The sequence below is a fragment of the Coregonus lavaretus genome (genome assembly GCF_964263955.1).
Source record: "Coregonus lavaretus genome assembly, chromosome: 23".
Lineage (NCBI taxonomy): Eukaryota > Metazoa > Chordata > Actinopteri > Salmoniformes > Salmonidae > Coregonus > Coregonus lavaretus.
In genome coordinates, this window is record NC_140010.1 from 2,101,134 (window position 1) to 2,126,155 (window position 25,022).

Sequence of the window (25,022 nt, forward strand, 5' to 3'; positions counted from 1 at the left end):
AAATGCATGTATCGCAAGAATCAAGGTTTAGTTATTTTTCGTTTTTTTTTAGCGTTTATGTCCTACCCAAGAAGACTCAAGGCTCTAATCGCTGCCAAAAGGTGCTTCAACAAAGTACTGAGTAAAGGGTCTGAATAGCTCAATTGGTAGAGCATGGCGCTTGTAACGCCAGGGTAGTGGGTTCGATCCCCGGGACCACCCATACGTAAAAATTTATGCACACATGACTGTAAGTCGCTTTGGATAAAAGCGTCTGCTAAATGGCATATTATTGTATTATTTTATTAATACTTATGTCAATCTGATATAAAAAATAAAAAAAATCTATAAATGTGAAAACATTTCTACAAACCTGTTTTTGCTTTGTCATTATGGGTTATTGTGTAGATTGATGAGGGGGGAAAAACAATTTAATCAATTTTAGAATAAGGCTGTAACGTAACAAAATGTGGAAAAAGTCAAGCGGTGTGAATACTTTCCGAAAGCACTGTACATGGGGAATAGGGTGCTATTTCAGGCGCTGCGTAAACTCTCCCCCTGCCCAAACCTTATCTGGCTCTATATCTGTCACAACAAAGAAACGAGTGTCTCAGAATTTCTCCCCCTTTTCCCACAAGGCTATTATATAATAGACCTATATATAGGTCTACATGGAAACGTTATTAAACCCAAGTTGTGTTTTAAAGCATATTATAAAATGATATCCAATACATTGCAGTCTGTCAATAACCATAGAACAAGAAATATAAATATTTGTGACCAACACTGACGTGAACAGTCACCTGTTGGAGCTAGTTAGCTAGCTAGCTAGCTAGCTAGCGCTGCATGTTTCCCTAATTCCCCCCCCCCCCGTGCCTTCCACACACACCATAGAGCCCTCCGACAGAGAGCCAATGTGACCATTCAGAAAATAAAGGAGGGAAAGAACAGACAGATGGAGGACACAGACGGACGGACGGACGGACGGACAGGGGCAATGTCTATCGTGACGCTCTTCTTTACACTCAACTGGTTCCCCTTGACTTAACTTTTTTTTTTTTTACATTTTTGTCATTTATCAGACGCTCTTATCCAGAGCGACTTACAGTTAAGTGAGTGCATACATTTTTCATACTGGCCCCCCGTGGGAATCGAACCCACAACCCTGACGTTGCAAACGCCATGCTCTACCAACTGAGCTACAGGGGGCCATATATCCAGGCTCTGTCGTAGCCGGCCGCGACCGGGAGACCCATGGGGCGGCGCACAATTGGCCCAGCGTCGTCCAGGGTAGGGGAGGGAATGGCCGGCAGGGATGTAGCTCAGTTGGTAGAGCATGGCGTTTGCAACGCCAGGGTTGTGGGTTCAATTCCCACGGGGGGCCAGTATGAAAAAAAAAAAAAGTATAATAAAAAATAATGTATGCACTCACTAACTGTAAGTCGCTCTGGATAAGAGCGTCTGCTAAATGACTAAAATGTAAATGTAATAACAGGTTAACAGGTATTTATTAACAGGTAGCTTAACAGGTATTTATTAACAGGTAGCTTAACGGGTATTCTGTTTCATACAGCTGTATGGGAGAATGGGAACAACTGCCTATGGGCCCTGGCCAAAAGCAGGGCCCTAAATAAGGGGCCATTTGGGCCACGTCCAGTGTTCATGATTTCAGGCATGGAGTGGACTTGATCATATTTGCTCATGCAGGCAGAGTATCTATGAGGCATTGTGAATCTAATAAACTAGTTCAACTGTAAATAAGCCTAGAGGAACTAACTTTGAGCATGCCATAATGAGTAAACCGTTTATTTTGAAGTTACAAAGTGTGTGAAATAAACACGGCAACTCTTACTACTGAAGTTTTGATGGACTCCTGAGGTTGCACCTTGGCGACATCTCAAATTGCACCCTACTCACTAGGGAACACAGGCTCTATAGGGTTCTGGTTAAAAGTAGTACATTATGTAGGGAATAGGGTGCCATTTCAACACAACACCTTTTTGGCCAAGTGCAACTGGCCTGGTGAACTTTCTGTGGCAAGTGTCTGGCAAAACGTCAACAAACAAAGGCTCAAAGAAGTGTAAACTTGAGTTGAACCTGTCAAGCATAAGTGACTTCCTGCCTAGGGCGCATGTTGCATGATATGAACTTTAAATGGACACGTGTTCCACTAGCTGAGCACACTGGCTTTCTGGATTGTAGAAACGCAACACTTGACAGGGATGATCGTATTCTTCAATACATATTTGTCGTGTTTTCAAATCGCGTAAACAAAAAGTCACAACGACAAAACGGCGTGTGAAACAACAGCAGACAACTACCGCCTTCTTGATTGATAGTAAACGGTGGAGTTGTTAGCAGGTTAGGTGTGTGAATGTGATCAAACTTAACTAATTCAGAATGTAGTGGAGTATTTAGTTAGTTTTGTTCAAACCCTCATGTGTGTTATTTACTTCACCAAGTAACTCCATTCAGTAGGCCTTCCTGACTAAACCAAACCCTCACTGCAGCCAAAGGACAGGGAGCAGAAAGTTTCACAACACTGATGCGCGAAGGTCCAATAAGCTAGTTAACCATCTCCAATACGTTTGCAGAGTTAGTTTGCAAAAAAAATAGTGGCTAACTAACTACTCCGTGGTAGTTAGTGTGCTATCTTCTACCAATTCAAACTAGCAAGTTAGCGTTAGCTGGCTAACATGACCTGGAACGTGTAGCAGCTATCGTTAGCCCACATGCTATCCAACCCATAAAAAGGCAATGTAAAGCGGACAAAATGTGCAAGGTTGGTCGCAACCTTATTCATTATGCACCATGAACTGTTTGCTTTTCTCAACAAATGTATTCTGTTAAACTTGCACAGTTTGCAAGTGGCCGGATAACGAAAACGTTAGCTAACAAGTTAGCTAGCTTTATTACATGAGATAAAACTAACTAGCGGTTAGTTACATTGCATTGGCGCACCGGATAACTTGCCAATTTACTAGCTATATATCGGTCGTACTAGTCGTAAAATAACGGTAAGCTAGTGAGTAATAGTTTATGCAAATTAAAAGGTATTTGACAAGTTAGCGAACACTAAACCAAGTTAGTTGATACAGGGCTAGCTAAAACGTTGGTGGTTGGGTAGCAGGGATACACGCAGTGAGGCTGCAGCTTGCTAACAGCGGCTAACAGCTTGCTAACAGCTTGCTAACAGCGGCTAACAGCTTGCTAACAGCGGCTAACAGCGGCTAACAGCTTGCTAACAGCGGCTAACAGCGGCTAACAGCTTGCTAACAGCGGCTAACAGCTTGCTAACAGCGGCTAACAGCTTGCTAACAGCTTGCTAACAGCCGATTGTTCGGTGAAACAACTTTCCTAAACCATTCGCATGCATAACGGCCTCACTATTGGTCGACTTCATAATAAAATGTCGAGTACATAAGTTTACGCTTCACTTCCGATCACACTTGATCGCGACCGATTAATGGTTTATTGAAAAACGGTTTATGAAGCTAGTTGGAGAATTACTCACCTCACTTCCGCGAATCGTGTTCTGCACACAGTGTGGTCCACGACCGGCCGCTCATCAACATGCAACACTACATTTTCCGCTGTTGCAGAGAGGAGGTTTGTTCGCTGTTGCAGAGAGGAGGTTTGTTCGCTGTTGCAGAGAGGAGGTTTGTTCGCTGTTGCAGAGAGGAGGTTTGTTCGCTGTTGCAGAGAGGATAGCAGAGAGGAGGTCTATGGGCCAAACCATGGCTTGGTGACCAAATGTTGTGGGGCCCGTTGCACCCAATGCAATGTCTCACATCTGAGACAATGGTTCTATCATAGTAAAATGTTGTTGCCACATGCACATTTTGAGAATAATTCAAAAGTAACCTTTATAATTTCTTAATCATTATTCATAACCCAGAAATAAAGGGTCCCTTATAATGAAATTAGTAGTTCAGAATCTTTTTTTGATGAGATGCTCCTATTAGTTGCTAAAAATGACGTGATGATAGACATGTTTTTGGTCCACAATTGAATTAAACGTACGTTTCCATACAAAATGTTGTACTTTGATCTTAAAACCGTAACATGCACTGCAATTACTATTATTACATGGTAGGTAAAACAAACCGGTGTAGAGAAATAATGTTTGGACAGAACAGTTACAATATTCAACAGTTCCCTTTCATCGTCAGGGTTTAATAGAATCATAGAACCAGAATCAGCCAATCAGAACAGACGTGTTTAGTAATCTGCATTAGGCCATATAGTTAACATAGCTACAGCATTCTTTACATGGCTTCCTTGGCCTTTCAGTGACCACATACCATAAGCAACACCATACCCTTATACACAAATGAATGCCTTCTTTCACTGACAAAACTGATGAAGATTATGATTCGATCGTTTGTTATGTAATTCTGTACATTTCAAAGACAAAAGATGTCCACAGAAGTTTGTGATTCATCGAGTACATATTATGCAGTGAGTGAGCAGTTTTACATGCAATTTAAGTGCGTCAGGGTTGGGGTCAATTCCATTTGAATTCCGTTCCACATTTTTCTCACAGAGAAGCATTGAGGAAAACCGGAATTGGAATTTCAGTTTACTTCCTAAATAGAAATGGGATTGACCCCAACCCTGGCTTGTTTGAGTGAGTGGGGTCCCCTCTAAAGCATGCATTCTTTACTGACTAAGCATACCGACCACATTTTATTTTTTTACAAAAAGGCTATTAACATCATATGCCTGCACACTATTTCCCATGGGCTCTGGCCAAAAGTAGTGCACTATATAGGGAATAGGATCCCATTTGGGACATACAGTAAATCAGCCCCCCTGGTCTGGCCAATGGGGGGGGGTGAATAAGGAAGTGGTGGGACTCTGGACTCACGTTAGTTCTTCTAACCATTCTATTATTATTATATTATTAACCATGATGCACTGCTACATTGAAATACATATCAGACATTGTGAGCATGCCATCATCTTCACCCATCTACAGTGAAAAAACATACCAGTCCTTCTTGCGACTACATAGCCTACGTTTACATTTTTACATTTGTCATTTAGCAGACGCTCTTATCCAGAGCGACTTACAAATTGGTGCATTCACCTTATGATAGCCAGTGGGACAACCACTGCAGTAATCCAGACGGGAGATGACAAGTGCCTGGATTAGGACCTGTGCCGCTTCCTGTGTAAGGCAGGGTCGTACTCTGCGAATGTTGTAGAGCATGAACCTACAGGATCGGGTCACCGCCTTGATGTTAGCGGAGAACGACAGGGTGTTGTCCAGGGTCACGTCTAGTTACCGCTAGTTACTTAGTATATCCCTTGTTTATAATCTTTAAGATCTTTCTTCACTTTAAGGAACATGTAAGAGCTTGTACTTATCTAACCATTCAATTCTTGGACAGTATTTTATTTCCCCTAAGGACGGGTAAGATGCATTGTGATTCTTCTAGCTTTTCCACTTACACCACACAAGACATAAGATTGACGTCTAAGAGTGACATCGGCTCAATTTTGGTCAAGAGAAAACAAAAAAATGAACATGGCATGCAGAAAAATCATTTTAGCTGCACACAAAATTCATAAATGCTTGGTTCTGGAAACGACCGGACACCGTTTCCATCCATTATTCTACAGTGCTAATAGAAATGAGATATTTATACATCTATGTACAAACATGACTGTCATCATATCATTTTCAGACATGTTTATTCCTTCTGCCCAACAGTCAAGAAGAGCTGTCATGTTGCGGTGGTCAAGGTTAAGGAAGTCCTTTGATCGAATGCTTTTGAAATAAAAAGCCAAGTGCAAAATAAAAGGCTTTAGTTGTTGTTGTTGTTTTCCTCAGGGCTGGCGTTGGGGTTTCCTGTTGGGGTAGTTAGTTATGTAGTGTTAAACAGAGCGCGTCTCCACCTCGATCTTCTCCTCGCACTGCGAGGAGGCCTCTGGTTCGGGGTGAGAGACGTTGGGCCGGACCGTGACGACCGGACCCCCTCCGTGGACAGAGTGGAGGAAGTTCCAGGTCTCCTCCGAGATCTGCCCCGAGTCGGCGCCTAGAGGGGCAGCAGAGAGACCGTTTATACACATTACAAACTCAACCTGCCCAGAGTCAAGACACGGTTAACCCCATGTCATTATAATCATCACAGTCCTAATCATTTACATTTAAGTCATTTAGCGGACGCAATTATCCAGAGCGACTTACAGGAGCAATTAGGGTTAAGTGCCTTGCTCAAGGGCACATCGACAGATTTTTCACCTAGTCGGCTCGGGGATTAGAACCAGCGACCTTTCGATTACTGGCACAACGCTCTTAACCACTAAGCTACCTGCCTAATAATCTCCCCAGAGTCCAAAAGGGGTCAACACTCACCTTGACATCATAATAATAATAATAATCATCTAGTCATGTCAGGGCAACACAGCAGGGTATATGTTGGGAGAGTTTAATTGAAAGTTGACAGTGTCAGGCTCTTACCTTGTTTGAGTGTTAGATGACCATTCTTGTTGATCGCTATCTTGGCGTTATCGATTGGTCCTGGTGGCTCTTTAAGAGAGAAGAGGGCAAAACAATTAATACACATATTACATCCTTAAATACTACATTTTTGGATTCCATTTAATATAAAGAGGAGATTAGATTACATTTTCACATTTATGTCATTTAGCAGACGCTCTTATCCAGAGCGACTTCCAATTAGTGAGTGCATACATTTTGTCATAAAATTTGAAGAGGCATTTGTCCTTCTACCATTCACTGGCCACTACAGTGAAGGGGAACATTTACTGCTAGTCCTGAGGCCACAGCTAGGGACTCCCAGTGCTCTAGCCACTCACCATTGTCCTTTCCCTTGACGAAGCCCTCCCACTCTCTGAACCAACCACTCACCATTGTCCTTTCCCTTGACGAAGCCCTCCCACTCTCTGAACCACTGCATGCTAATGCAGTATATGACCACTGGAGACTCCTCCTCCTGGAACGCCTTGTTCAGCTGGTGGGGGGAGGAGAGGGAGGGGGGAGGAGAGAGGGAGGGAGGGAGGAGGAGAGGGAGGGGGGAGGAGAGGGAGGGAGAGATGTAGAGGAAGAAATATGATTGAAAGTAAGAAATGGGAGATCATGATTTCACTTAGATTAGAAATTAATTTATGTTCCGCTCGCTTTGCTCTCTCTCTCTCTCATTATGTGACATTTCGAAAATCGAGTACACTTTAAATGCCCAGATGTCATATTCATTTCGGCTTTGACAACAGCTAATAATCAGCAGTCAATTATATATTTGGCTACCGAAATCAACCAATAGCGGTACAAAACACAATCACGCAAAAAAATCTAGTCTGCTATAAATGCCAGGATGCTATACTAATTTTCACCTGGTAGAATTTGTTGCACACTTGTTGGGATTTTCAGCCAAAATGCATTGGAAGAGGGGGGGGCGGCGAGTTTTGATAGCTAGATCTCAAATCACATTTTATTTGTCACATGCTTTGTAGACAACAGGTGTAGACTAACAGTGAAATGTTTACTTACGGGTCCTTTTTCAACTATGCAGAGTTAAAGATACGATACAAAAAAAATATATAAAAAAAAATGGCTACCATAAAACTTAAATTAGAGTCTCAAATAGCCGACAACCTTTTACTAGCTGGCCAACGACACACCTGTTTCAAATAAACATCTGGTCTAAATGAATTGTTTAAGAAGTTACCATGAATTGTTTTTACGAGGTTTAATGTTTCATTTGTTACATTAAATAACTCAGTAATTACAAAAAATTATGGTAAACATCAGTTTCTATCACCAGTAACAAACTGCTAACCATTGGCTGTTAACAGCCGAGAACTACTAGCTAACTGGCAAGCACAAAAACAGTCAACAACTTCGGGAGCACAGACCCCTAGAAAATCGGCTGATCACCCTCTAGTGGCGAAATTAAGAACTGTCGAAATTGCAGTCAGAGGAGAATAACTGTTAAAATATTATTATTTCATTTTTTTTGTATAGGAATACTAAGACAACAGAAACTAGCAAAATAATACATCTTCAAATATAACTAATTGGAACACAAAAGTATTCCATCAACATAGTGGAGATAAAAACAGAGTGAACAGAAGACATAGAAGGCACAGTATGTGGGTATGTGTGGATGAATTGTGATGGAAGGTGTGGTGTGCGTTTTTGTGTTTGAATAAGTGTGGCGTTAAGTGAGTGAGAAAGGAAATGGTTTCATATCCCAGAACCAACGTGTGTCTGTGAGCAGGGGTTGTGAGAGAGAGCTTTCAATTTTGTGCAGATGAGGGATATATATTTTAAAATAAAAGATACATCTAATTAATTGTTTTATTGTCCTATCACGATGGAACGGTCCCCAATCCTATATCCTAGACACCCACCTGAGCGACTCATACACCAAAGAGAAGTCCCCATCTGTTTTATGGACCTGCTGTGAGTTGCCTATATGCAGCCTAAACAGAAAGATAAATGCGGTCAGAGACCTACTAGAGCAGCACCGCCCCCTCAAGATTCTGAGCCTGCCTGGCAGGGTTGGTCCTACAAAGCCAGAGCCCCCTGATGGGAGAGCATAATATACAAGGAAATTCTCAAAAGCTGCTAATGAGAACCTTGACGACCTTGTACCTAGCCGGTGGGGATTCCGGTGGGGTACCCCCACCCAGGTAGTGGCAGTGCTGGCAACACTGGCTGCAGTAACCCATGGGGAGGGGGTCACACTCGGACAATCAGAGAGGGGGCATATTATTGTGGCCCTGGTGGCACAAAATAATCAAAAGGTCTGACTGCACAGAGATGCTTGGGAAAATTGTCACAACGGGGGACCAGAGTGTGTGTTTCAGGGGAAGGATCTGATCTCCATCACCTACACTACCGGTCAAAAGCTTTAGAACACCTACTCATTCCAGGGTTTTTCTTTCTTTTTACTATTTTCTACATTGTAGAATAATAGTGAAGACATCAAAACTATGAAATAACACATATGGAATCATGTAGTAACCAAAAAAGGGTTAAACAAATCAAAATACACTGCTCAAAAAAATAAAGGGAACACTTAAACAACACAATGTAACTCCAAGTCAATCACACTTCTGTGAAATCAAACTGTCCCCTTAGGAAGCAACACTGACTGCCAGAGCCCTGCAAAATGACCTCCAGCAGGCCACAAATGTGCATTTGTCTGCTCAAACGGTCAGAAACAGACTCCATGAGGGTGGTATGAGGGCCCGACATCCACAGGTGGGGGTTGTGCTTACAGCCCAACACCGTGCAGGACGTATGGCATTTGCCAGAGAACAAGATTGGCAAATTCGCCACTGGCGCCCTGTTCTCTTCACAGATGAAAGCAGGTTCACACTGAGCACGTGACAGACGTGACAGTCTGGAGACGCTGTGGAGAACGTTCTGCTGCCTGCAACATCCTCCAGCATGACCGGTTTGGCGGTGGGTCAGTCATGGTGTGGGGTGGCATTTCTTTGGGGGGCCGCACAGCCCTCCATGTGCTCGCCAGAGGTAGCCTGACTGCCATTAGGTACAGAGATGAGATCCTCAGACCCCTTGTGAGACCATATGCTGGTGCGGTTGGCCCTGGGTTCCTCCTAATGCAAGACCTCATGTGGCTGGAGTGTGTCAGCCTTTCCTGCAAGAGGAAGGCATTGATGCTATGGACTGGCCCGCCCGTTCCCCAGACCTGAATCCAATTGAGCACATCTGGGACATCATGTCTCGCTCCATCCACCAACGCCACGTTGCACCACAGACTGTCCAGGAGTTGGCGGATGCTTTAGTCCAGGTCTGGGAGGAGATCCCTCAGGAGACCATCCGCCACCTCATCAGGAGCATGCCCAGGCGTTGTAGGGAGGTCATACAGGCACGTGGCGGCCACACACACTACTGAGCCTCATTTTGACTTGTTTTAAGGACATTACATCAAAGTTGGATCAGCCTGTAGTGTGGTTTTGCACTTTAATTTTGAGGGTGACTCCATTGATAATTTTTGTGTGATTTTGTTGTCAGCACATTCAACTATGTAAAGAAAAAAGTATTTAATAAGATTATTTCATTCATTCAGATCTAGGATGTGTTGTTTAAGTGTTCCCTTTATTTTTTTGAGCAGTGTATATTTTATATTTGAGATTCTTGAAAGTAGCCACCCTTTGCCTTGACAGCTTTGGACGCTCGCATTGCAAACCGCATCCACCGATGTCGCACTTCGGCATCTGGGGTGAAAGGTGACAGAGATGGATCAGTGTTTGTCAGACCATGAGACATCCAGAAAATCTGTCTTCTCACAAAATCGTCTGTAGCGTCCGAACAGTTTGAGCTACCAATCTGAGGAAAGGTGAGACTTTCACGAACACGTCGGTTGTTTTTGCTCTAGGACGCCCACAGGCCTCACAAGAAAACGCTAGTTTTCATTGCAAAACGGAACTGTTTGGAGTAATGATTTCACCCCTGTGTTATGGTGAAAGTAATGGTAAGCTGCACTCGTTACGGTTTCACCTTGGCACTCCAATTTGATGAAGTATGTGGCAGTCTAGCTAGCTACAGAAAGTTGACAACTCTACTTGGCTCATGTTTTGGTTAATGTTGTACTTCATCTTGTGTCTTTTCAGGATCTTTGTGAAGGAGTGTGGGCTGGAGGGGAAGCTGTCACCTGCATGGGTGAAGAAGAGGTGGGAGATAATACACTGCAGCTTCCTCTCCCTCCCAGAGGGGTCCAGATGTCGAGGCGGGAGGAGGACGTGACTGCCAGGGAGGCCTGCCTTATGGCCATGATTAAGTATGTATTTTATTTATAGCTATTATTTTATTCATTTTCATTATTTTAAGTCCTTTTTTTTCAACCCAAAGTGGATTTCTGTTTTCCCACTGAAAATAGTTTCTTGTTTGTATATATATATATATTTTTTTTTATTGATACCAGTATATCTACTCTTGGTGTGTTTAACTTTCAAATGTCAAAAATGTACTTGCACATCTGAGCCATCTTGGTAACAGCTAGATCAGTTGAAAGAAAAAAGAAACCTGCACAACGTTTCGGCCGTGGCATACTGCATACTTAACAGTACGTAGTACAATTAGTACACAGTACGCAGTACAATTAGTACACAGTACGCAGTTTAACTTAGTAGTAGGCAAGCCAGATAGTACAGGTATTAGCTGCAGTCAGTCAGTGTGTCTATAGTATGGGTGGTATTATCTGCAGTCAGTCAGTGTGTCTATAGTATGGGTGGTATTAGCTGCAGTCAGTCAGTGTGTCTATAGTATGGGTGGTATTAGCTGCAGTCAGTCAGTGTGTCTATATTATGGGTGGTATTAGCTGCAGTCAGTCAGTGTGTCTATATTATGGGTGGTATTAGCTGCAGTCAGTCAGTGTGTCTATATTATGGGTGGTATTAGCTGCAGTCAGTCAGTGTGTCTATATTATGGGTGGTATTAGCTGCAGTCAGTCAGTGTGTCTATAGTATGGGTGGTATTAGCTGCAGTCAGTCAGTGTGTCTATATTATGGGTGGTATTAGCTGCAGTCAGTCAGTGTGTCTATAGTACGGGTGATATTAGCTGCAGTCAGTCAGTGTGTCTATAGTATGGGTGGTATTAGCTGCAGTCAGTCAGTGTGTCTATAGTATGGGTGGTATTAGCTGCAGTCAGTCAGTGTGTCTATATTATGGGTGGTATTAGCTGCAGTCAGTCAGTGTGTCTATATTATGGGTGGTATTAGCTGCAGTCAGTCAGTGTGTCTATAGTATGGGTGGTATTAGCTGCAGTCAGTCAGTGTGTCTATATTATGGGTGGTATTTAGCTGACAGCAGGTCCATCTGTCTCCATGCATTAATGATGACCCACTGTCTCGGTCTCAGCCCCAGCCCCTGGTCTCCCGCTGGGGCAGAGGGCCCCTTCTAGTCATTCTGTTTCTACGGCTTCAGCACAGACACCATCAGTCAGCTCATCAGACCAGAGAATACCCCTTCACACACAAGCTGCCTTCTGATTCCCCACTAGGAATAGCAACATTCTGTTAACTTTCCCGAAATTCACAGGTTTTCCAGAAATCCTGGTTAGAAGATTCCAGGAATCAGGAGGGGGGGGAATAAGCAGGAAATCCTGGGAATTTCGGGAAGGTTAGTGGAATTTGTGCACCGTTCTCCATTGATTTAAAATTAGAGGCAATTTCCACCATATTAATCCTTACCCGGACAAACATGTCCAACTCAGTCTTGCGTCTCTTCTCCAGTTTCTCAATCTCCGTCTGGCAGGTGTGACACACGTACAGGTGGTTGACAGCAGGCCCGCCTCCGTACCTGAACAGACCAATCACAGCTTAGTAACACACCTGACCAGTGACCACAGTTACAGACTTCAGCCTCTTGGGCATAATAGTTTAACTAGAATATAATGTATCTCTAATGGGTGTTAACCTGCTGTAGACGTTAGGACATTATCTCTTCATTAGAATATCTACCTGCTGTAGAGGTTAGGACATTATCTCTTCATTAGAATATCTACCTGCTGTAGAGGTTAGGACATTATCTCTTCATTAGAATATCTACCTGCTGTAGAGGTTAGGACATTATCTCTTCATTAGAATATCTACCTGCTGTAGAGGTTAGGACATTATCTCTTCATTAGAATATCTACCTGCTGTAGACGTTAGGACATTATCTCTTCATTAGAATATCTACCTGCTGTAGAGGTTAGGACATTATCTCTTCGTTAGAATATCTACCTGCTGTAGAGGTTAGGACATTATCTCTTCATTAGAATATCTACCTGCTGTAGAGGTTAGGACATTATCTCTTCATTAGAATATCTACCTGCTGTAGAGGTTAGGACATTATCTCTTCATTAGAATATCTACCTGCTGTAGACGTTAGGACATTATCTCTTCATTAGAATATCTACCTGCTGTAGAGGTTAGGACATTATCTCTTCATTAGAATATCTACCTGCTGTAGAGGTTAGGACATTATCTCTTCATTAGAATATCTACCTGCTGTAGACATTAGGACATTATCTCTTCATTAGAATATCTACCTGCTGTAGAGGTTAGGACATTATCTCTTCATTAGAATATCTACCTGCTGTAGAGGTTAGGACATGACCTCTTCATTAGAATATCTACCTGCTGTAGAGGTTAGGACATTATCTCTTCATTAGAATATCTACCTGCTGTAGAGGTTAGGACATTATCTCTTCATTAGAATATCTACCTGCTGTAGAGGTTAGGACATTATCTCTTCATTAGAATATCTACCTGCTGTAGAGGTGGTCCCACACATTCTGAGGCAGCATCACTACCAGATCATCGATGAACGCTGCCTTGGCAGGTGGCACACCTGATAACACAACACCATTTAAACACACTATAACCACGTCATTATGAGCTTCATTTAGTCAATAACACTGAGTAGACACATTCATTAGGTATATGTTGTGAAATTGTTAGATATTACTGCACTGTCGGAGCTAGAAATTTGATTTGATTTGATTAGGCCCCATTTCCTTTTCTCTCAACTTTTATTGATAAAATGACTGACTAGTACAAGCCATCGATTGATTGGTTGGTTGGTTGACTGACAGATTCAGCTAGATATAGTTATCTCTGCACCTCCGTGTGAGCAGAGGAAGTCGTCGTTGGAGATAGGTCCAGGCTCAGCGAAGGTCTTGAACTTGTTGAGCCACTGTCTGGAGACGTAGAACTGTAGCAGACTGGCCTCCGTCATGTTGAGTAGACCCGTCACCCTCCTCCTCTCCTTCGGAGCGTCCTCGTTGCTCTTCCTGGAGGGGAACACACATCATTAACGCTAAACTAAAGAAAATCAGATTGGCACTAGTCAGGGTCTGTAGCACAGCAGGACAACTTCCTTTCTTACAGAAAACAATTATACTGAACAAAAATATCAACGCTACATGTAAAGTGTTGGTCCCATGTTTCATGAGCTGAAATAAAATATCCCAGAAATGTTCTGTACGGACAAAAAGCTTATTTCTCTCAAATTACGTGCACAAATTTGTTTACATCCCTGTTAGTGAGCATTTCTCCTTTGCCAAGATAATCCATCCACCTGACAGGTGTGGCATATCAAGAAGCTGATTAAACAGCATGATCATTACACAGGTGCACCTTGTGCTGGGGACAATAAAAGGCCACGAAAATGTGCAAGTTTTGAGGGAGCGTGCAATTGGCATGCTGACTGCATGAATCTCCAACAGAGCTGTTGCCAGATAATTGAATGTATACTGGGTATATAACTTAAAAGCATGACTGACATGTATTGGGGTGCACAATCGTGGATTTATTTAAAAACCATTAGAGTCTCTCTTTATTAGCCCGAGTTAGAAACGGCCGCAACTTGGCATTGTTCCTCAGGCGGTAAAAAGCTGTTTTGGTCACATTCCTAATGTGCGATTCGAAATTTAGTTCAGAATCTAAAATAACACCTAGGTTTTTAACCTGGTGTTTCATATTTATTGCCAGTGAATTATAATGTGCGGCCAGATTCTCTCTCTGTGCTTTGGCTCCAACAACAAGTACCTCGGTCTTGTTTTGATTTAGCTGGAGGAAGTTGTGAGCCATCCAAGTAGTCCCCTGTAGCTGAGTTGGTAGAGCATGGCGCTTGCAACGGCAGGGTTGTGGGTTCGTTTCCCACGGGGGGCCAGTATGAAAATGTATGCACTCACTAACTGTAAGTCTCTCTGGATAAGAGCGTCTGCTAAAATGACTAAAATGTAAAAAAAATTAGTGTAAGTATTTAAATCAATAATACAGTCAAATTTATCCATGGAGCTAAAATCCTCTGGTGAGACAGAAATGTAAAGTTGTGTATCGTCAGCGTAGCAGTGAAAATCAATGCTGTGCTTTCTGATAACGCTGCCAAGGGGTAACATATATAAACTGAACAGTACCGGACCCAAAATCGAACCCTATGGAACGCCACATGTGATATGTATTTTCTCTGAGTTATGTTCACCAAGGGTGACAAAAAACAACAACTCTCGACCGGTTAAATAGGTCCTAAACCAGAACTGGACCGGAGAGGCCATCACCTCATGTTTCAGCATGATAATGCACGTCTCCATGTCGCAAGGATCTGTGCACAATTCCTGGAAGCTGAAAATGTCCCAGTTCTTCCATGGCCTGCATACCCACCAGACATGTCACCCATTGAGCATGTTTGGGATGCTTTGGATCGACGTGTACGACAGCGTGTTCCAGTTCCCACCAATATCCAGCAACTTCGCACAGCCATTGAAGAGGAGTGGGACAACATTCCACAGGCCACAATCAACAGCCTGATCAACTCTATGTGAAGGAGATGTGTCGCGCTGCATGAGGCAAATAGTGGTCACACCAGATATTGACTGTTTTCTGATCCACACCCCTACCTTTTAAAAAAAGGTATCTGTGACCAACAGATGCATATCTGTATTCCCAGTCATGTAAACTCCATAGATTAGGGCCTGATGAATTTATTTCAATTGACTGATTTCCTTATATTAACTAACTCAGTAAAATCTTTTAAAATGTTGCGTTTCTATTTTTGTTCAGTGTAAATGATAATCTGTAACGCTGCCACTGCCTCAAGGGAGGCTCAAATCTGTAAACAGGAAGTCACCCCACAGGGTATCATTACATCATAGATTTGCTCTTGGGTTGGTGGTTATGCTGTGTTGCTTTGTGCACAGAGATCCTATTAAATGACTGTCATTCTATGGTTTTGTCTATAAATGACTGATGTAATTGTATGGTTTTGTGTCTTACTTGTAGAAGAGGACGTAGGCCTCAGCGTTCTGGACACAGGACTCTGACACCTCGGTGACGCTCTGGTCATCAAACTCATACCACAGGTTATTCAGGTCATTCCTGCAGTAGGCTATGTAGTGACCACCTGGGGGGAGAGGAGGAGGTTATTAACCAGGTATAGACTAAGAGTGATGCTTAGTAACCAGGTATAGACTAAGAGTGATGCTTAGTAACCAGGTATAGACTAAGAGTGACGCTTAGTAACCAGGTATAGACTAAGAGTGACGCTTAGTAACCAGGTATAGACTAAGAGTGACGCTTAGTAACCAGGTATAGACTAAGAGTGACGCTTAGTAACCAGGTATAGACTAAGAGTGATGCTTAGTAACCAGGTATAGACTAAGAGTGATGCTTAGTAACCAGGTATAGACTAAGAGTGACGCTTAGTAACCAGGTATAGACTAAGAGTGACGCTTAGTAACCAGGTATAGACTAAGAGTGACGCTTAGTAACCAGGTATAGACTAAGAGTGACGCTTAGTAACCAGGTATAGACTAAGAGTGACGCTTAGTAACCAGGTATAGACTAAGAGTGACGCTTAGTAACCAGGTATAGACTAAGAGTGACGCTTAGTAACCAGGTATAGACTAAGAGTGACGCTTAGTAACCAGGTATAGACTAAGAGTGACGCTTAGTAACCAGGTATAGACTAAGAGTGATGCTTAGTAACCAGGTATAGACTAAGAGTGATGCTTAGTAACCAGGTATAGACTAAGAGTGATGCTTAGTAACCAGGTATAGACTAAGAGTGATGCTTAGTAACCAGGTATAGACTAAGAGTGACGCTTAGTAACCAGGTATAGACTAAGAGTGACGCTTAGTAACCAGGTATAGACTAAGAGTGACGCTTAGTAACCAGGTATAGACTAAGAGTGACGCTTAGTAACCAGGTATAGACTAAGAGTGATGCTTAGTAACCAGGTATAGACTAAGAGTGACGCTTAGTAACCAGGTATAGACTAAGAGTGACGCTTAGTAACCAGGTGTAGACTAAGAGTGATGCTTAGTAACCAGGTGTAGACTAAGAGTGATATGCTACTTACATCCCAACAATGCAGAGATTGATTTTTTTTCAATAACAGAACAATAATAACACAAGTAATAAATCCACAATGAGTAACGATGACTTGGCTATAAACACGGAGTAGCAGTTAGCTAGACAAGAAGAGCATGGTAGTGAGTAACTTCAACCACTGCATGGATGTATCCTAATCTCAACGAATCACTTTCAGTCTTTCATTATACATCATAGGAGTGCCAACCAAAAACAACCTACCTGACAAAGTCAGACTACAATATCTGTTCAACAACATTCATAACAAATAGAGCTGAGACAACTCCCCAATCTACTCATTACCATACCTATTCTACGTTCAGAACAAATAGAGCTGAGACAACTCCCCAATCTACACATTACCATACCTATTCTACGTTCATAACAAATAGAGCTGAGACAACTCCCCAATCTACACATTACCATACCTATTCTACGTTCATAACAAATACAGCTGAGACAACTCCCCAATCTACACATTACCATACCTATTCTACGTTCATAACAAATAGAGCTGAGACAACTCCCCAATCTACACATTACCATACCTATTCTACGTTCATAACAAATAGAGCTGAGACAACTCCCCAATCTACACATTACCATACCTATTCTACGTTCATAACAAATAGAGCTGAGACAACTCCCCAATCTACACATTACCATACCTATTCTACGTTCAGAACAAATAGAGCTGAGACAACTCCCCAATCTACACATTACCATACCTATTCTACGTTCATAACAAATAGAGCTGAGACAACTCCCCAATCTACACATTACCATACCTATTCTACGTTCATAACAAATAGAGCTGAGACAACTCCCCAATCTACACATTACCATACCTATTCTACGTTCATAACAAATAGAGCTGAGACAACTCCCCAATCTACACATTACCATACCTATTCTACGTTCATAACAAATAGAGCTGAGACAACTCCCCAATCTACACATTACCATACCTATTCTACGTTCATAACAAATAGAGCTGAAACAACTCCCCAATCTACACATTACCATACCTATTCTACGTTCATAACAAATAGAGCTGAGACAACTCCCCAATCTACACATTACCATACCTATTCTACGTTCATAACAAATAGAGCTGAGACAACTCCCCAATCTACACATTACCATACCTATTCTACGTTCATAACAAATAGAGCTGAGACAACTCCCCAATCTACACATTACCATACCTATTCTACGTTCATAACAAATAGAGCTGAGACAACTCCCCAATCTACACATTACCATACCTATTCTACGTTCATAACAAATAGAGCTGAGACAACTCCCCAATCTACACATTACCATACCTATTCTACGTTCATAACAAATAGAGCTGAGACAACTCCCCAATCTACACATTACCATACCTATTCTACGTTCATAACAAATAGAGCTGAGACAACTCCCCAATCTACACATTACCATACCTATTCTACGTTCATAACAAATAGAGCTGAGACAACTCCCCAATCTACACATTACCATACCTATTCTACGTTCATAACAAATAGAGCTGAGACAACTCCCCAATCTACACATTACCATACCTATTCTACGTTCATAACAAATAGAGCTGAGACAACTCCCCAATCTACACATTACCATACCTATTCTACGTTCATAACAAATAGAGCTGAGACAACTCCCCAATCTACACATTACCATACCTATTCTACGTTCATAACAAATAGAGCTGAGACAACTCCCCAATCTACACATTACCATACCTATTCTACGTTCATAACAAATAGAGCTGAGACAACTCCCCAATCTACACATTACCATACCTATTCTACGTTCAGAACAAATAGAGCTGAGACAACTCCCCAATCTACACATTACCATACCTATTCTACGTTCATAACAAATAGAGCTGAGACAACTCCCCAATCTACACATTACCATACCTATTCTACGTTCATAACAAATAGAGCTGAGACAACTCCCCAATCTACACATTACCATACCTATTCTACGTTCATAACAAATAGAGCTGAGACAACTCCCCAATCTACACATTACCATACCTATTCTACGTTCATACATTTCTATCTGAATGCTCTGTAACATCCTGCCATCTCAGAGGGGGCTTGGCCAGTGGCCCGGACGGAGGAACACTCACTGCTGGCGGTGCCATGGTGACAGATGACCGACAGCAGGTCGTAGGAGGTGGTGTGGGCGGAGCTGTCCTTGGCCAGGAAGGGCTGCAGGTCCAGGCCCTCCAATGGGAAGGAGACGTGAGTCCCGATCTTAGTGGAGAACATCAGCTCATGTCTAAACCGCTTCAGGTGGATACACAGGATCTGGACAGGATTACAAATAATGTAATAATGATATTCAACGACTCTTTCGATTCAACAATGAACTGACTCTGATTTAGTTGCTGTGACATGATGAACGTCATGGCTTTTCTAATGCGTTGGAGAGCTCACCTCTGGTACACTCTGAACTTTGCAGAATTTCACTCCATTCCGTAATCTATGAGAATAAAGAAAAGCAGTCTTTATTAAATCTTTATTTGTGTAGAAGTTCCATTCAGTCATGTATCTAACAATAATTTAAATATCCTTTTTAAAGTCTGAGTTTTGAGGTGCTCACTTCTTGCATTTCTCACAGCTGTACATGTTGTCTCCTTTCAGCTCGTCCCGGGCGAAGAAGGCAGCCAGGCAGTCTTGTAGCGTTACCACAGGTCCCCAGAACCAGCTGGAACACAAGGACACAGTCACAGCTTAGAGTTTTACCATTAACAGAATAGACGTCACACAACTTACTAACAATGTGTTTATCGGCTTTAACGAAGGAATATCTGGGGTTTTCTGGTCGAGTCACATGCTCAGGAAAAACTGTTGACCCCCTATACAACACACTTGGGGCCTACGGAGCTGTGAGGGGAACGGCACCTCCGTACCTTCAGGCTCTGATCAGACCCTACACCCAAACGAGGGCACTGCGTTCATCCACCTCTGGCCTGCTGGCTCCCCTACCTCTGCGGAAACATAGTTCCCGCTCAGCCCAGTCAAAACTGTTCGCTGCTCTGGCACCCCAATGGTGGAACAAGCTCCCTCACGACGCCAGGACAGCGGAGTCACTGACCACCTTCCGGAGACACTTGAAACCCTACCTCTTTAAGGAATACCTGGAATAGTATAAAAGTAATCCTTCTACCCCCACCCCCCCCATAAAAAAAAAAGTGGTTGTCCCACTGGCTATCCTAAGTTGAATGCACCAATTTGTAAGTCGCTCTGGATAAGAGCGTCTGCTAAATGACTTAAATGTACATGTACATTTCAACTTGTAAAAGCCAGCGCTCTGCTTAATATACCTTCTCTTATATTGCATTTACATTTTAGTCATTTAGCAGACGCTCTTATCCAGAGCGACTTCCAGTTAGTGAGTCATTTAGCAGACGCTCTTATCCAGAGCGACTTCCAGTTAGTGAGTCATTTAGCAGACGCTCTTATCCAGAGCCACTTCCAGTTAGTGAGTCATTTAGCGGACGCTCTTATCCAGAGCGACTTCCAGTTAGTGAGTCATTTAGCGGACGCTCTTATCCAGAGCGACTTCCAGTTAGTGAGTCATTTAGCGGACGCTCTTATCCAGAGCGACTTCCAGTTAGTGAGTCATTTAGCAGACGCTCTTATCCAGTGAGTTCATCCATTATTTTATTCATCAGCTCGCTTGCGCTGAGGCGGGAGAGGTGGAAATATTTTAGGTGTCCTTCAAACCGTGCGCCAATGTGCCAGTTTCAGGCAGCGCTACTGGTGGTATTGAAGACCAGAAGCTGGTCTTAGCGGTAACGCAACTGGTTATGGCATCTAATTATGTCAGTGGAGGCGCACAGCAGCCTAACCAGTAGCCTAACCAGCAGCCTAACCAGTACCCTAACCAGCAGCCTAATCAGTAGCCTAATCAGCAGCCTAACCAGTACCCTAACCAGTACCCTAACCAGCAGCCTAACCAGCAGCCTAACCAGTACCCTAACCAGTAGCCTAACCAGCAGCCTAACCAGTACCCTAACCAGTACCCTAACCAGTACCCTAACCAGCAGCCTAACTAGTACCCTAACCAGCAGCCTAACCAGTACCCTAACCAGTAGCCTAACCAGCAGCCTAACCAGCAGCCTAACCAGTAGCCTAACCAGTACCCTAACCAGCAGCCTAACCAGTAGCCTAACCAGTAGCCTAACCAGCAGCCTAACCAGTAGCCTAACCAGTAGCCTAACCAGCAGCCTAACCAGTACCCTAACCAGTAGCCTAACCAGTACCCTAACCAGCAGCCTAACCAGCAGCCTAACCAGTAGCCTAACCAGCAGCCTAACCAGCAGCCTAACCAGTAGCCTAACCAGTAGCCTAACCAGTACCCTAACCAGCAGCCTAACCAGCAGCCTAACCAGCAGCCTAACCAGTAGCCTAACCAGCAGCCTAACCAGTACCCTAACCAGTAGCCTAACCAGTAGCCTAACCAGCAGCCTAACCAGCAGCCTAACCAGCAGCCTAACCAGTACCCTAACCAGCAGCCTAACCAGCAGCCTAACCAGCAGCCTAACCAGTAGCCTAACCAGCAGCCTAACCAGTACCCTAACCAGCAGCCTAACCCGTAGCCTAACCAGTAGCCTAACCAGTAGCCTAACCAGTAGCCTAACCAGTAGCCTAACCAGCAGCCTAACCAGCAGCCTAACCAGTAGCCTAACCAGCAGCCTAACCAGTAGCCTAACCAGTAGCCTAACCAGTAGCCTAACCAGTAGCCTAACCAGTAGCCTAACCAGCAGCCTAACCAGTAGCCTAACCAGTAGCCTAACCAGTACCCTAACCAGCAGCCTAACCAGTACCCTAACCAGTAGCCTAGCCAGTAGCCTAACCAGTAGCCTAACCAGTAGCCTAACCAGTACCCTAACCAGTAGCCTAACCAGTAGCCTAACCAGTACCCTAACCAGTAGCCTAACCAGTAGCCTAACCAGTACCCTAACCAGCAGCCTAACCAGCAGCCTAACCAGTACCCTAACCAGTAGCCTAACCAGCAGCCTAACCAGTACCCTAACCAGCAGCCTAACCAGTACCCTAACCAGCAGCCTAACCAGCAGCCTAACCAGCAGCCTAACCAGCAGCCTAACCAGCAGCCTAACCAGTACCCTAACCTGTAGCCTAACCAGTAGCCTAACCAGCAGCCTAACCAGTAGCCTAACCAGTACCCTAACCAGTAGCCTAACCAGTACCCTAACCAGCAGCCTAACCAGTACCCTAACCAGTAGCCTAACCAGTACCCTAACCAGTAGCCTAACCAGTAGCCTAACCAGCAGCCTAACCAGTACCCTAACCAGCAGCCTAACCAGTACCCTAACCAGCAGCCTAATCACCAACGTTTATTTAAAATATCAAGAGCAGCAAAACAGTCAACAGACATTCCCATTTTATCTTTATAATGGACGTTGTTTTTGTCCTTGCAGCTTCTGTGAAAAGTTTGGACTCATTAGGTCTATGTGCGATGCCCATTGAATGAAAGGTGCCAGTGACTGTAGGAAGTCTGTTTAGGAACATCAAATCAAATCAAATCAAATTTTATTGGTCACATGCGCCGAATACAACAGGTGCAGACATTACAGTGAAATGCTTACTTACAGCCCTTAACCAACAGTGCATTTATTTTAAACAAAAAAGTAAGAATAAAACAACAACAAAAAAGTGTTGAGAAAAAAAGAGCAGAAGTAAAATAAAGTGACAGTAGGGAGGCTATATATACAGGGGGGTACCGTTGCATAGTCAATGTGCGGGGGCACCGGCTAGTTGAGGTAGTTGAGGTAATATGTACATGTGGGTAGAGTTAAAGTGACTATGCATAAATACTTAACAGAGTAGCAGCATCGTAAAAAGTTATTACAACAGGCTGCTTATTGTTTTTCCTTGATCATTTTGTAAAAAAAATAGCATTTTCCACTTTCATCGGTTGGACCGAACTGTCAAATAGCGGGAATTCAGATCTCTGTCCTTGACGCTGAACCCGTTTGTAGCCCAGACTAGAGTAGAGGCTGCTGAGGGGAGAACGGCCTGTAGTAATGGCTGGAACCATGGGTTTATGGTGAGAACGGCCTGTAGTAATGGCTGGAACCATGGGTTTATGGTGAGAACGGCCTGTAGTAATGGCTGGAACCATGGGTTTATGGTGAGAACGGCCTGTAGTAATGGCTGGAACCATGGGTTCATGGTGAGAACGGCCTGTAGTAATGGCTGGAACCATGGGTTCATGGTGAGAACGGCCTGTAGTAATGGCTGGAACCATGGGTTTATGGTGAGAACGGCCTGTAGTAATGGCTGGAACCATGGGTTTATGGTGAGAACGGCCTGTAGTAATGGCTGGAACCATGGGTTTATGGTGAGAACGGCCTGTAGTAATGGCTGGAACCATGGGTTCATGGTGAGAACGGCCTGTAGTAATGGCTGGAACCATGGGTTCATGGTGAGAACGGCCTGTAGTAATGGCTGGAACCATGGGTTCATGGTGAGAACGGCCTGTAGTAATGGCTGGAACCATGGGTTTATGGTGAGAACGGCCTGTAGTAATGGCTGGAACCATGGGTTTATGGTGAGAACGGCCTGTAGTAATGGCTGGAACCATGGGTTTATGGTGAGAACGGCCTGTAGTAATGGCTGGAACCATGGGTTCATGGTGAGAACGGCCTGTAGTAATGGCTGGAACCATGGGTTTATGGTGAGAACGGCCTGTAGTAATGGCTGGAACCATGGGTTTATGGTGAGAACGGCCTGTAGTAATGGCTGGAACCATGGGTTTATGGTGAGAACGGCCTGTAGTAATGGCTGGAACCATGGGTTTATGGTGAGAACGGCCTGTAGTAATGGCTGGAACCATGGGTTTATGGTGAGAACGGCCTGTAGTAATGGCTGGAACCATGGGTTTATGGTGAGAACGTATATGGCTGAATGCAATGCAATTTCGTCTGCCATTTCTGGACAAGTGCCAATCTGAAACTGTGAGACGGTTCCATGGTGTTTATTGAACATGCCATTGGGGAGCAGTATACCGGTGAGTGGACGTTCCCCCCCTTCTCTGTATATTGGATCTTTGTACCGCTCCTGTGGAAAGTCTGGATGTGTGTAGAACCCTCCATAGTCTAAGTTGTCTTGTCTGTGTTAAAACGCCCACAGGGAACTATAAATGGTGGCTGGTACTGTATTTAGACAGAGCCTATTTAAAACAAGCTACCGTTTCATTTTTAGTAGACCTCATCAATAGCTTTGTGAACGTAATTATTTTTTTTTTTCACCCACATACATATCCTAAAAAAAAATATATATATATATATATATATATATATATATATATATATATATATATATATATATATATATATATATATATTCCCCTTTATTATTTTCCAACCCCGCCACCCTTTCCCCACTTGGAGTAAACTAGTGAACAACAACGCCTAGGCCTCTACTTCCAGCCCATACCCACTATCTACATTTTATGGACACAGTCAATTTTACAATAATTACATTTTGTTTGTTCTTTCTCCTGAACTACTTCTACTCTCAACCTCTCCGATCATTTTCCTGACGTCCGTCCGGTTTGCTTCTAGATGCCATATCTTTCCAACTGGGCTCCTTCCGGTTTGCTTCTAGATGCCATATCTTTCTAACTGGGCTCCTTCCCAAAAGCTCCCAACCTACAACCCATACACTTAATCTTGCTTATTGATAACATTTGGAATGTCCATGTCCAGACTGCAATTTACACTCGGCCTAGCCCCTATATCAGTGTGAATACTAGCCTGTGTTTAACAACGTATTTCCATATCGAAGAAATGCAAATCAGAACAATGTGGACTGCAAAAATGTTCAACATACTTAGCAAATATGGGGCAGGTTATTTAACCAGCCAGGCTATAACGGACTAACATTCTAATTGGAGTTGATGAAATTTCAATACATAAAAGACCGTAAATACACAACCTGAAGCAACCACATATTTAGCCATGGAGCACGTTCTGATTGGCCAGTGAGAGGTCAAGTCTCGACACTTCCACAACTTGTTTATTCATCAAAACCCAGGCCTTTCACACCGCCAGCTACTGCGCCCATAATTCCGGTTCTGAAAATAGCAATAATATTTCTGACACCGAACCTATAACTCTACCGCCAGCGCTAAGATT

General features: G+C 43.3%; 2 protein-coding genes across 2 annotated transcripts in view; both read right to left on the bottom strand.

Annotated features, from left to right (window-relative positions):
* Positions 1 to 3,570, bottom strand: part of LOC311098761 (ZZ-type zinc finger-containing protein 3-like) — an 84,858-nt gene extending 81,288 nt beyond the window's left edge. Inside the window, exon 1 of the mRNA XM_084139324.1 lies at positions 3,494 to 3,570. The gene's annotated coding sequence lies outside the window, so the exon portion shown is untranslated. The remainder of the gene's footprint in view (positions 1 to 3,493) is intronic.
* A 566-nt stretch (positions 3,571 to 4,136) lies between these two features.
* The window catches only part of LOC311150704 (ubiquitin carboxyl-terminal hydrolase 33-like), a 76,084-nt gene continuing 55,198 nt past the window's right edge, over positions 4,137 to 25,022 (bottom strand). Inside the window, 10 exon segments of the mRNA XM_084188216.1 lie at positions 4,137 to 6,023; positions 6,449 to 6,517; positions 6,860 to 6,962; positions 12,172 to 12,280; positions 13,234 to 13,315; positions 13,588 to 13,757; positions 15,742 to 15,868; positions 18,981 to 19,161; positions 19,291 to 19,336; positions 19,457 to 19,561. Of these exon segments, the coding sequence (XP_084044342.1) occupies positions 5,863 to 6,023; positions 6,449 to 6,517; positions 6,860 to 6,962; positions 12,172 to 12,280; positions 13,234 to 13,315; positions 13,588 to 13,757; positions 15,742 to 15,868; positions 18,981 to 19,161; positions 19,291 to 19,336; positions 19,457 to 19,561 (1,153 nt within the window). The 3' untranslated portion in view covers positions 4,137 to 5,862.